The 13,713-nt window shown below is 38.3% G+C and overlaps 1 protein-coding gene across 1 annotated transcript in view; it reads left to right on the top strand.

Moving 5' to 3' along the window:
- The window catches only part of HYDIN (HYDIN axonemal central pair apparatus protein), a 431,237-nt gene that overhangs the window by 140,146 nt on the left and 277,378 nt on the right, over positions 1-13,713 (top strand). Inside the window, 2 exon segments of the mRNA XM_029201876.1 lie at positions 6,824-7,025; positions 13,271-13,454. Of these exon segments, the coding sequence (XP_029057709.1) occupies positions 6,824-7,025; positions 13,271-13,454 (386 nt within the window).

Raw genomic sequence — 13,713 nt, 5'->3', positions numbered from 1 at the left:
ACTATAGTGGTAACTGGCACTTCAAGGGCACAGAAAATACTAATGATGAGGCACAGCAAATTCATCCATTCTCGCAGGCATAATACCCTTTCCATCCTATCAGTCGTCTAAGTAGCGGCGGAGAGGGACCCTATTTAAGATTGTCTTCATGAAAGTGGGTGTGAAAAGCAAGTTCTTCAACAGCTATGGGGGAAGACAAGAGTTATTGCTTCCTTCACTTTGTGACCTGATGACTTTTGGAAGATAGTAGTGAAAAAATCAATATTAAATGGTTCTTGAAAAGAAGACAGTGGCCCTTGTTATATTTCTGGGAAGGAACGTTTTGCAGTGTGCAACTCAAATTGATGACATTAGTCTCTCTGACCCCTAGATTTTTATGAAATAAGTTAAGCCCTTGAATCCTTTTCCTTGATTAGTTTTTTTTTTTTTTTTTTGCGGTATGCGGGCCTCTCACTGTCGCGGCCTCTCCCGCTGCGGAGCACAGGCTCCGGACGCGCAGGCTCAGCGGCCATGGCTCACGGGCCCAGCTGCTCCGCGGCACGTGGGATCCTCCCAGAACGGGAGGCACGAACTTGCGTCCCCTGCATCGGCAGGCGGACTCTCAACCACTGCGCCACCAGGGAAGCCCCTTGATTAGTTTTTTAAACGATGAAATATTTCAAATATGTGCAAAAGCACAGAAAAAGGTAATCAACAACCATTGTATTTTAACACATCTCAACATTTTGCTATATATGTTTCTTTCAGATGTTTTATTTTATGGATAACTAAATTGATTATAGATTTGGAGTCGCTTTGTTATTCTTTCCTGATTTAACTCCCATGTATTAATCCTCAGGGGAGCTGTATTGGGTGCATTTTAATGCCATTCCTACATATTTACTTATCCATAAACAATACCATTGTCTTTAATAGTTTTAAACTTCACATAAATGGTATTATACTGTGTATACCATTTCCCATCTTGACTTTTTCATTCAACATTATGTTTTAAGGATTTTAACACGTGGATATATAGCTGTGATTCATTTTAACTAATGCGACACGCTCCAGCATGTGAAAATACTGTAATTTATCTATTCTCCTATTAAATATTAGGACGTTCCTAGTTTTTTGCAATTACACACCATGCTGCAGTGAGTGTCTTTGTGTATGTCCTGTGTAGCTGTGTGAGATTGTCCTTAGGGATAAATAGCTAGAAGTGAAATTGCTGAGTTATAAGGCAAATGTATCTTGAGCTTTACTGGATACTAAATTGATTGGTCAAGTGGTTGTACCAATCTGTATTTCCATCAGTAGTATATGAAAATTCTTGTTTTTCTATGTGCTTGCCAATATACTGCCAAAACAGCATTGTCAAACGCTTTGATATTGGTTAATCTGATGGTTATGAAATGGTATTTTATTCTATTTTTATTTATTTCATTTCTCTCATTACTAGTGCTATCTAGCACCTTTACATGTTTCCTGGATGCCCTATAGTCCTTTTAACATTAAAGTTTTGGATGAGTAGTTTAATCATATGGTCAAAAATTAAAGCAGTATTTTAAAGGTGTATATTGAAAGGTGCTATTTCCATCCTCCCTCATTCACCTGACCCTTCTTTCATTTTATTGCTTTCTTGTATACTTTTCCAGTGCTTTTATACAAATAGATGCAAACGTGAATGTATATTCTTACTTTCCCACCTTATACAAAAATAAAATACTATGTAAATTGTTCTAAACCTTGCTTTTTACACTTAATCATATATATTGGGGATCTTTCCATATTACTGGGTACTTTTTTATACCTGCACAGAATTCTGCTTCTAGGTGTAGCACAGATTATGTAACCAGCCTTCTCTTGATGAGTGCTCTGGCCTTTTCCACTCTCTTGTTATTAAGAACAATGCTGTAATGAATGCCCTTCCTCTTGTTCTGACTTATCTATAGGATAAATTCCTAGAAGTGGGCCATAGGATAGTTTTATAATTTTGATAGATATTTTGATCCGTGCCACCAAATTCACTCCATGGACTGGGGAAGAATAATACCATTTTGCATTCCCACAGGGTGTATAAGAATGCCTTCTCCCCACAGTCTTGACTATAAATTATGATCTAAAACGTTTGTTTTACAGTCTGATGGGGAGAAACGGTATGTAAATACATCCTTAGTTGTATTTCTTTTATTATGAGTTGATGCTCAAATTGAGCATCTTTTAGTACATATAGGGGGCCTTTATGTTTCTTTTTTTGCAACTCTATCCCATTCTTCTATTGGATTGTGTTACTGATTTCTAAGAGCTATTTATGTAATGGGTGATTTAGTCTCCATGTCTAAGATATGAATTAAGTATTTTACCTAGTTTTCTTTTGTTTTTGCTTATGACTTTTTGTGCCGTGCAGAATTTCTTTTTTCATTTTTATGTAATCAAATTTCTTAATTTTGTAGGAGGGATCTGGATTTTGAGCCACAGTTAGAAAACTTTCCCCCTGAAAGCAATGAAGAAGTTTTTCTGTGTACCCTTCTACTCTTAAAGTTTCATATTGAACATTTAAATATTTTATTCACTTGGCTTTATCTGATGTTAAATGTGAGGTATGTTTTTCCGTATGGTTACCAAGTTGTTCCAATAGCACTTTTTTAAAAAACAAAGTTTGTCAACACACCAGTGATTCAAGATGCTGCCTTTATAATATAATGAATTCCAATGTGTATTTGGGTCTTTTTTGACTTTTTATTCTATTCCATTGATCTGTCTCTTTATGCTGTCTTAATTACTTACACTATGTTTTAATTCTGTCAGTTCCTATTTTATTGAGTTTTTAAATAAAAAAATATATTTTGAATTTTGTCAAATTCCTTTTCAGCATCAATGGAGAAGATCATATAATTTTTCTTCTTAGATATATTCTATATCAGTAGGGTTTCTAATAGTGAGCCATCTTCACATTCCTGAAATAATGTCCACTTGATTGTGAAGTCTCATTCTTTTAATGTGCTCATGAATTATGATTGCTAATTTTTTATTTAGGATTTTACATTAATATCTGTAAGTGTAATCGGCCTATATCTTGGCCTATTTATTTTATCTTTGTCAGGTTTTGATAACAATGTTATACTGAAAATACAATATTGGAAATTAAAAAATAATCATGTTAGTTTACCAGTAGAGTAGACAGAGCAGAAGACAGGATTAGTGAACCTGAAGACAGGTCAACAGGAAATACCCAAACTGAAGCACAGAGAAAAACAAAGAAGAATGGGGATGAGATGCGGTAGGGAGAAACAAAACAGAGAAAGCCATGTGGGACACAGTCAAAAGGTCAGCATACATGTAATTTGAGTCTTAGAAATAGGGTAAAGAATGGGGTAAAAAGATATTTAAGAGATAATGGCTGAGAATTTTCCAAAAATGATGAATGACATTAATCCATGGTTTAATGGATTAACAAATCCATGAATTAACAAATCCATTTAATTAAACAAAGCTCAGCAAACCCTTAGTGATACAAATACTGCTGAAAACCAAAGCAAAGGGAATATCATAAAAGTAGCTAGAGAAAGAAAAACACATTACCTTAAAAGGAACACTAATAATACTGATGGCAAACTTTTCAGCTGAAATTATGGAAGCCAGATGATAGTAAAATGGCATTATGCAAGTGCTGAAAAGAAAAAAGGCTAATTAAGAATCCTTTACCCATTGAAAATATCTTTTAAAAGTGAAGACAAAACAAAGACATTTGTAGACCAAAAAATGCGGAAAAACTATAGAATTCTTGGTTGGCATTGTTTTCCCCTTCATCATTTTGAAGAAGCCATCCTATTGTTTTTTTAGTTTCCATTATTTCAGTTGAAAAGTTAGCTGTAATCCTAACCATGGGTCCTCTGAAGATAATCTTTTTCCCTCTCGCTGCTTTTAGTATTTTCTCTTTGTCTTTGATTTTCTTTAGTTTCACTGCAATATATTTATGTATGAACTTCTTTTAATTTATCCTAGTTGATGTTCATTGCACGTTTTGAGTTGTAAACTGATGTCGTTAATCAATCCTAGAAAACTCCTAACCATCATCTCTTGAAATACTGTCTTTGCCTCATTATCTCTTTCCTTTTCTTCTGAGCTTTCAGTTAAACACTTCTACACCTTCTTACTTAATCTGCCTCATCTTTTACCCATTCATTTTGCATTTCCATTTATTTTTAATTCTTCATATTGCCTTTTGTATTTTCTGAACCATTTCACTATTTTTTCAGAAAATTGATAACATTATCTTGTTGAGTGTATTCTTAGAGTTTTTCAAAATTTAAGTTGTTTTGTTTCTATTAGAGCCTAGAGTGTAGCTCTTTTTCAGATTTTCTAGATCTTTTTAAAATTTCCTATTCCTTGGATAGAGCTTCAAGTGCATCCTTTGTTTCTTTAAACTACTAAGCATAGTTGGTTCTAGTATCTGATTCTTTGTGGGTCTACTTCTATTTTTCTTGTATATGCAGGTTCTAGCATATGGAGTTTTGTTTCTTTGCATGCCTGGTTATGTTTGGCTTTTTTAAAGAAAATGTTGAACAATTTGAAACTTTGGATGGAGGTACCTTACTCCAAAGAGAAGTGGGTTCCTTCTTCCAGGTTTCTGAAGGCAAAACTAGTCCATGTCCACCAAATTCAAGGCGCAAAGTTCTCTGAAAGACTTAGGTAATGCCAGCATAATATTTAACTCTGAACTAGGGCTAGTCTACTTCCCATTTACCCTCATTTTGAGGCACAGTCCTTTGAGGATCAGCTTATTGTGGGGACATCCCTTTTTTTGCCTTAACCTCCCCCTTTGGTTGGTAGGCTTAGGGCTTTGATTTCTATCTCTCTTGACCCCACACGAATGATAGCTTCTTTGATGAATGATCAAAGAACGATATAACACACACGTGTGTGTGTGTATAAAATCAATTAATACATGAAAAAATGTTTAACATCATCTATAATTAAGAATATGCAAATTAAAGCAGCAAGTTTTCACTCATCAGACTGTTAAATTTAACTCATCAGAAAGCTTAAAAGTTGACAAGAGTGCATACCTTTATTTGGGAAGGAAGTACATGAAAATATTAACAATTCTTAACTCTAAAAAGCAGGCCTGGGATTGAGTGAAGGAGAGGAAGATGTTTTCTTTTCATGGTATATGCTCTTATAGTACTTAGTTTTTACTTCATGTACATATTTTTTAATAAAAATTTAAAATGCCTAGATACTTACTTTTTAAAAAAATATATTTATTTATTTATTGGCTGCATTGGGTTTTCGTTGCTGGGCACGGGCTTTCTCTAGTTGCGGAAAGTGGGGGCTGCTCTTCATTGCTGCGCGCAGGCTTCTCATTGTGGTGGCTTCTCTTGTTGCGGAGCACAGGCTCTAGGCATGCGGGCTTCAGTAGTTGTGGCACGTGGGCTCAGTAGTTGTGGCTCGCAGGCTCTAGAGCTCAGGCTCAGTAGTTGTGGCGCACGGGCTTAGTTGCTCCGTGGCATGAGGGATCTTCCCAGACCAGGGCTTGAACCCGTGTCCTCTGCATTGGCAGGTGGATTCTTAACCACTGCACCACCAGGAAGTCCCCTAGATACTTACTTTTTATTTAAACTTTGGGGAAGATGTTGCTGTGTTCAAAGTGATGGGGCCTAGAAAACATTTGTACTGTATAAAGGGTTATCAACTTACTAAGTGGTGCTCAGTTCATATAGTCATGAATATAGCAGAAATATTTGCTAAAAAATAAAGTCCAAGTGACTAGGCTTTCTGGTTCTGATTAAAATGGTAACAGCACAGATCAACAGAACATTGATGATATTTAAGTGTTTCCTTTTTCTACTTTGACGTCAGACTGAGGCACCTGCTGTGACATTGCAGAGATCAGATAGAATATAGTTTGTAGCTTTGTGTCTTCTTGGAAGTCCCAGGGGCCTCATTTATATACCTAGAATCAAGGCAATTGGTGCATCCTGAATGAAGTCAAGGCCTTAAATTACCATGCTGAACAAAGGTGTTCTTAACATTTAAAAATTTAAACATAACTTTTGTCTTTCTGTGTTTTTCTTTCTTTGTAACCACTATCCAGAGATAGTGTTGTTTTGTTTTAATTGCTGTTGTTTAGGAATGTGGTTCCCTTTTTTTTTCCTTTGAGTTTAAACTGTCGTTTATTATTATTATTTTTAACATCTTTTTTTGGAGTATAATTGCTTTACAATGTTGTGTTAGTTTCTGCTGTCTAACAAAGTGAATCAGCTATATCTATGCATATATCCCTATATCCCCTCCCTTTAGCATCTCCCATCCGCCCTCCCTAGGGATGTGGTTCATTTTAAATATTTGGTTTTCTATTAATGAAGTTATTAATGCTTCCTTCCTGATCCCCTTTGTTTGGACTTAGACCCTCTCATACTGAGCAGCTCTTCCCAGATGTACTGGGTGCAGTTAATTTAAGAAATCCAGCTCATGCTTGCAATAAAGATGAGGCTAATGGTTATAATTCTACAACTCAGGTGCCCTCATGGTCAGGTTGTCGGATTTTAAACTACTACAAAGAAGAAAAAGACTGGTAGCACTCACCACAACAATTCATATTTTATGTATTTTTTACAATAACCAAGCAAGATAGTTTTTCTCTATAACTGTACCAAACATAACATTTCAGGTTTCTGATCATGTCTGATCTCTGACTGATGTGGCGGGGGGGGCGGGGGTAGTATGAAATGTCTAATGCTTGTGCTATATTCCCTAATGTCACCTTGGGGTAAAAATAGCCTAGTAGCATAGTTCTAGAATAAATCTCAAAGTGTATTTATACTTTGTTAATTTCTAGGTGAAAAAGTGTTTATATCTCTGTATGGAGCTGCTATAGACATGAACATAAGGCTGGACAAGAACTCCTTGATCCTTGAGAAAACTTACCTATCTCTGGCCAATCAGCGAACTCTGACTATTCACAACCGCAGTAACATCATTGCCCATTTCCAGTGGAAGATATTTGCTACGCAGGAAGAGGAAGACCGAGAAAAGTATAGGTTTGTAAGAAAAATCACTATCTATACGCTATCTATATAATTTGGGGGAACATGAAACTTAGTTATGAAAATTCTGTGACTTTTGTGGTAAGTTTCTAACTCAGTGTCAAATTTATTATAACTTGGGTCCAGTGTACAATGCTCCCTTTTTCATTTAAAGAACTGGAGCTGAGCTATGTGGAACACAACATTGTCCATCCTCAGTTAATCTTATCCCAGTTTTAATTTATCAGTAGCTAAACTCCTGGATTTTAAAGACCAAATACATCATTCTTCACTATTCTCTCAAAACTAATCTATATGTCTTTATTTCTTTTCATAACCCTAACTAGATCGATCAGTTTTCAGAGGGATTCTAAAAATAATCTCTTTTGGATTGGGATCAATGTGGCCTTTTTATTTTTTTTCTTCAGTGAAAAGGTACTTTCAGAAAATATGAAGAATAGGGAAAAAGAGGGCTTAGATATAATGGCTTTTATATTTTCAGTTTTAGTAGCATTCTCAATCCCTGCTAATCATATAATTTAATAGCGATTTCTTGTTGTTATCTTTAATCTACTGCTTTTTAAAATGATACTTCAGGCAGTGGAGAAAATTAATAAAATGGAAAACCAAACTGTTTTAATTAATCTCATCATTGTTAAATTTTGAATATTTCTTTTTACTGAATCTGTCCTTGATTACTGTAATTCCATTTGCAATTTTATCTTCTTCCATCCTCCCTGAATTAGTTCTTTTGCTGCTTTCATTGGAATTTATTTCAGCCTTTTTTATTTGCCTCTCCATTTTCATTAAAGATTAGCCCTGGGAAGCTTCAAAGCTTTGTTTAAAACCAAGTTAGTATGTGATAAAAATAAAAGTCTTAGGTCTAGGGAAACCAGGCAGAAATCCCCCAGTGTGCTGTCCGTAATTGAATCAGAAGGAGCTGTGACAGTGATAGGACACAGTGGACCAGAAGCTTTATCATTCAGACAATGAGCTTTAATCACCAGATTGCCCCTGTGCCATCTTTAAAAAGTGAGAAAAGAAAAGCCTTTCCTGCCTAAAAACTTCATTTTGCCTCATGGTATAGATACCAGTAGTTTAAAAAGGCAAGAGGAGACTACTCATCCATGGTTCCATCTGTCCTGATTCTTCAGCTGACATGTATGTACCAACAATCAGAATGGTCCAGGCATGTTTAAAGATAAGATAGGAGAGCAGGTACAAATAAAGAAACAGCAATAAAAGTAGTGTTTCAATATCCTACTTGTGCTGTGGGCATAATCTTTTGGGGAGAATGAGTATATACTATCAGAGGGAAAGCCAGCTTTAATTTCAACTATGTCTTTGTGTTTGACCAAATGTATAGCACGTGATTGATGCCATGCCTATGTCCAAAAAATATTTACAGAAGTTAATTTCAACAGTGAAACTCAGGAAAAATTCAAACCAGTTGCTATCAGAAATGCTTAAGGTATAGAGAATATAATTTCAAACACACGTGGATAGATTTTCGCCCCCCCAACTTCACCTCCTCCAACACTCATGGCTCTATCTCTAATATTATCCTTGAGTCTTATTCTTCCTTTTCTCTTGCATTGTCTTTCTTTCACTGTCTCTCTTGCTCTTTCTATTAGTTCCCCTAGCAGTTTTTTTGTAGCAAGGGAACAATATTGAAGAGCACTTTCATAACCATAATTGGAAGCCCAATTTTATCATCTTGGATCATGCCCCTCCCTTAAACAATGAAGTTGAAGAGTGACTTCAGATGGCCAAATAAGAATACCTTGCTGTGTGTGGGTGACACACGGTGACATAACTCATGTTCCTGCAAACTGGATTGGTTGATCTAAGTGAAGAGTCTATTGAATATTCTGTTCCATGCCCTCTCCCTACCCCTCTCTTAGGGCCAGATGCCTAATCTCTTATTTGACCAGGTGTGTCTTCTCTCCCACGCCTCTCTTGTTTCTTGATACATTCCCAAGCATGCCACAAGTTTCATATTATTAGCCATGGATTCTTGTCCTGGATGCAACTAGCCATGAAACGCCCATCCTCTCAGAAAGCAAAGCAAAGAAAGAGGTTTGCTCTTTACTGAACATTTGGTTCCTGTCTTTGGATAGCTGCCCCTTTGGTGGGTGGCTGTGCTCTTGCTGTGGGTGTAGGCCTTCTCCTCCTCCCTGTCACAAACCCTTAGGTTGTCTGTTAGGCTCACATCAGTGGCAGATAAAGCAGAATGTTCTTGGATAGCTTTCTTGTGGGCAGAGGTTTGCTCATCCCTGGGAAGCAGCAGTGAGCTCTTTAGCTAATGGTATAAACTCTCTCTTGAGCTCCCCAGCAAGGCCAGTGCAGGAATCCCTGGAATAATCTTTTTAATGTTTGACTCTCCTGCTCCTAATGGTGAGCAACCTCTTCCTTTTCTCCTCTTCCCTCAGCAGCCTCTGTAGTTAACGTGCAGAGCGAAAGGTCCACATTTGTCCTGAACTTGGAACAGAGATGATCTAAATGGGCTCATGTATACTTTGAGAGATTAAAGTTTCCCTTTGCAGCACCCAAATGACCTAAGATTTTAAAACTTCAGTGTATATTTTTAAGTGAGACTCAAGAGCCTGCCCACTGCTTTCCAGTTATAACATGGCTTAAAACTCATCCCAAGGCATTCAGCTACAGGGGCTGAAAGTTGCTCCATGGTGGTTTCAAGAATTCTAATTGCTTTAGTATTATGGATGTCCTTAAGACCCTATTCCAGCCATCATGGTTTCTTGTTCTCCAGCGTCTTGTTGATGTTCCTGAGCAAAGACTTGGACGTCTCTTCTCCCAGTGGGGGAATTTCAGCCCTACTGAGCCCTATTCCTTTCTGGCAGTTTATAATTTCCATTCTAGGAAGGATGACTTCCTCTCTGCCTACCAAAACACGTTGGTACAAACTTTAGGACACATGTCCAGATTTAGGGGGCTCGGGCTAATCTCAGGCTCCAGACTCTGACAATGAAGATGTTATTTCCCCTAGGAAGAAGTTCTGGGCTTAAAATTTTTTTCCATTTTTTTTAAACCTTAGGAATCAGATATAAGAACCTTTAAAAATCATCTTTTAGGTCTCTCCTGATACTTTTCTGAGAGTTGCAGAAATTAATCTCTTCAAAAACTAGTGCTGAATTCTTTCCTCCTTACTTCTTCTGTCTTGGCCTCAGGGATTATAAAACATCCTACAGGATTCTTTCATCCTCATCTTCATCACAGTTTATTATATTCAGAGACTTGGCATGGGCATTTGAGGATTTCTGTTCCCTATTTCTCCATCAAGGTCATGGCCATTGTCTCAATAGCAACTGCTCTAATTCTAGATCTGCTCTGTGGAAGAACTGTAGAATCCTCAATGGAGCCCCCGTCCCAACAAAGTGATCAGCATAGATGTGTTCCAAAACATTCCAGTGTTGGAAATGACATGTTTCTCTAAATAAATCAGTTTTATTTGAGCTTTGAGCCTGCCACCCAGGCTCCAACTTAACCTCAGTTGTGGTTGGGGAGCCCTTCCCTTTCCTAATCATAAAAGAATCTGAAGACTTGAGTGGTACCTGATAAACAGGAAGAGGCCCTCTAGTCCTCATTTTATAACAGGCACCACAGAGTTGTTGTGTGTCCAGGGTCACACAGTCCATCTGAAGGTGGATGGCTCCATCCTTTCCTTGCCAGGTGTGGACATGGGAGTATTTCTGCCAACCATGATGGCCAAGGTTCTTTGTTTTTAATCTCCTCAGCATCCAGTTACCACCTCTTAGGGGTGTTGTAAAGGAGCAGGGTGCAGGTCTCTAGGAACTCAAGATAAGGGGCAATACTAGTTCAATGCTACTGTACTTGAGACACAAGGGTTCCCCATTGAGTATAGTCCATTAGCTGGACTGTAGTTGATGCCTGAAGGTGATGGGTATTCGGGCTAGCAGACCATTTGCAAAGTGGGTTAAATCCATGGTTTTACTGAAAGAGAAGGTTGGTGTGATATTACACTCTCTGATGAGAGGTCTCTTCGTCTGTAAAACAGAACCACCTCTGAATTCAAGAGACCATGAGTATCAGCACAACAAGATGGCAAAACAATAGACTGAGGTATATAGAAGTCCTTGTTGGAGTCAGCCCAGCTTAAGGTGGTATTGCACGTTCCCTTCTTAGACTCTCAGCCTTGGCTCTAATTCTGCATAGAGGGCAAAGAGGATGACATCTGGTGTCCACCCCCCCATGCATTATACAGCTGTCACTGATACAAGAGTCCCAACAGCGTGGGAGAAGAGCATCATTTGGGAATTTTTGTTTTGTCCTCTTGTTTTCTAGTGTAAGGGCTGAGTTAATCATACTCCTCAATTCATAGAGCATTACCATCCTTGGTCCACATAAAGCATTTTATCCCCACACCACACCCCATTTCCATTAACCCCCCTGAGTAAATGTAATGTATATGACTCCCATTATTTATTGAACCAATACTTCAATCCGTTACATCGAATTTACCCACTTTTTTTAGTATTATTGCTAGAACTTTGATGAACCTCTTTGTTGCTCTTTATTTACATCCATGATTGTTTTTTTTTGAGAACTTATTCCTAAGGAATAGATATCAATAAATTCCACTTGCAGGAATACATGGTTTCCTTTCTTTCTGTGGACTGAGCTGTCTTTAATTTGCCCTGCCCTGCCCAGCAATATAAAAGGACAGCTGCTCTGGCCACCTTGTACACTGCTTCCCATCTAGCAATAAAAAGGGAGCACAGAATGCTTTCTTCCTTGGGACCAGAACATACTGAACCTATTTCTTTGACTTCTTTATGCTATGTGACCAAAGGATCCTGAACACAAAAGTTATTTAAAAAAGAGTTATTTGACATTGCTGAGCATGTGGTTTGTGTGAAGTCATTTAGAAAATAGGGCTGGGACTGGAATTCAGTGACCCTAGCCTCTCAGTCAGTACTCACATTACTAAATAATTTATCTCTCACCACTGGTAATACCAGTAAAATGCTGGGAAAATAGTCATGTATACTGGGAGGAGATGAAATTCAGTCTTCAAAGTTCAGGTGAAGTAACAGACACCAGGAGTAATGTGAGCATAGCCTGAGTAACGAGTAGAATGTCGGGAAGGCTGCTTTTCTGACTTATCACAAGGGATATGAAGATCTAGAAAGAGAGAGAAAAATAGGACGTGTCTCCAGGTGTAGTCTGAGCATTTTATAAGCTTGACAGCTTGGTAATTGCCTGCGGTTGATACAAGGAGAAAACTGGCATTTATTGAGCAACTGTTTTGTCCCAGGAACTATACCAGGTCCTTGATCACATTTAATTCTCAACATATCTTTATGATGGAGGAGCTCCTGTTCTTTCCATTTTATTGATGAAGGCACTGAGGCTTAGAGGATTTAAGTAACTCCTGAAGTCACAGAGTGAGTAAATAGATAGTAGAGTCAGTACCAAAACCTAGGCGTTGGGACTTCCCTGGTGGCGCAGTGGTTGAGAATCCACCTGCCAATGTAGCCCTGGTCCAGGAAGATCCCACATGCCGCGGAGCAGCTAAGCCCGTGTGCCACAACTACTGAGCCTGCGCTCTAGAGCCCACGAGCCACAACTCCTGAGCCCGCATGCCACAACTACTGAAGCCCGTGCGCCTAGAACCCGTGCTCCAGAACAAGAGATGCCACCACAATGAGAAGCCCATGCACTGCGACAAAGAGTAGCCCCCGCTCGCTGCAACTAGAGAAAGCCTGCGCCCAGCAACGAAGACCCAATACAGCCAAAAATAAATTAATTAATTAAAAAAAACAAAAACAAAAAAAGCTCTAGGCCTTGCTGGCTCCAGCTTCTGTTCTCTAGGTAATAACAGCTAGGAAGGAATTCAAGCTAAGCAAGTGTAGCAGAAATGAAATTGCACTTAAAGTGTGAGAGGCAGGGTATATGTTAAATATTGAAAAAGCAGCCTGGAAAACACAATTACCTAAAAGAAAATATTTGTACAAATATACTAAGGGCTCAGGAATAAGCAAATGGGCATTGAGTAGGACAGGAAGCCTGGGAGCACTTCTTGAAGGAAGCAAGCTGAGGTTCTTGAGAGGTTAAAGTACAAGGTCTCTCAGCTGGTATATTATAGATTCAGGGCAAGGAAGGACCACCCCAAGGTCATGGGTGAGACTCTTCCCAAGAGGATGGGCTGGTGGGGAGCCCTTTACAATGTCCTTCATGGGAGTATCAAAATGAATCTCATGTTTCTTGCTTTTTTTTAGGGTCTGTGATGATCTTACCAAAGAGGAAAAGAATGAGATCGATGGGTTTCTTGAGGAGTGCATTACTGATCCTTCACTACAACAGTGTCTTTCCTTTCTGTCCCGCACCTTTGAGAATCCGAGAAAGCTGGTTCAGGCAGATAGCATGCTCTTCTTGAATAATATTTTCAGTGTTGAGCCTCTGGTAAGCACATAAATACAGTCTGACCTTACAGTAAATGTAGTGGGGATGCAGGGCTTAATTTGATGGGATTACTCTCTCTGAGATTGATATGGTGAGTTCCAAGAGCATAAAGATTCCATCTGAGGAGCCTCATTGTCGTTATGAGACAGTGAATGAAGATTAATAGTAAGAACACTCAGGTTACATTTATAGGTCACACTTTATATGCACCAGTCACTGTTAAACACTTCATATATATTACATACTTTATCTTGTTTGT

The sequence above is a fragment of the Monodon monoceros genome, unplaced genomic scaffold (assembly GCF_005190385.1).
Source record: "Monodon monoceros isolate NGI ecotype Baffin Bay Population unplaced genomic scaffold, NGI_Narwhal_1 Super_Scaffold_10, whole genome shotgun sequence".
In the NCBI taxonomy this organism is placed as follows: domain Eukaryota; kingdom Metazoa; phylum Chordata; class Mammalia; order Artiodactyla; family Monodontidae; genus Monodon; species Monodon monoceros.
The sequence above is the reverse complement of the archived record's forward strand: the minus strand, read 5'-3'. Positions and strand labels throughout refer to the sequence as shown.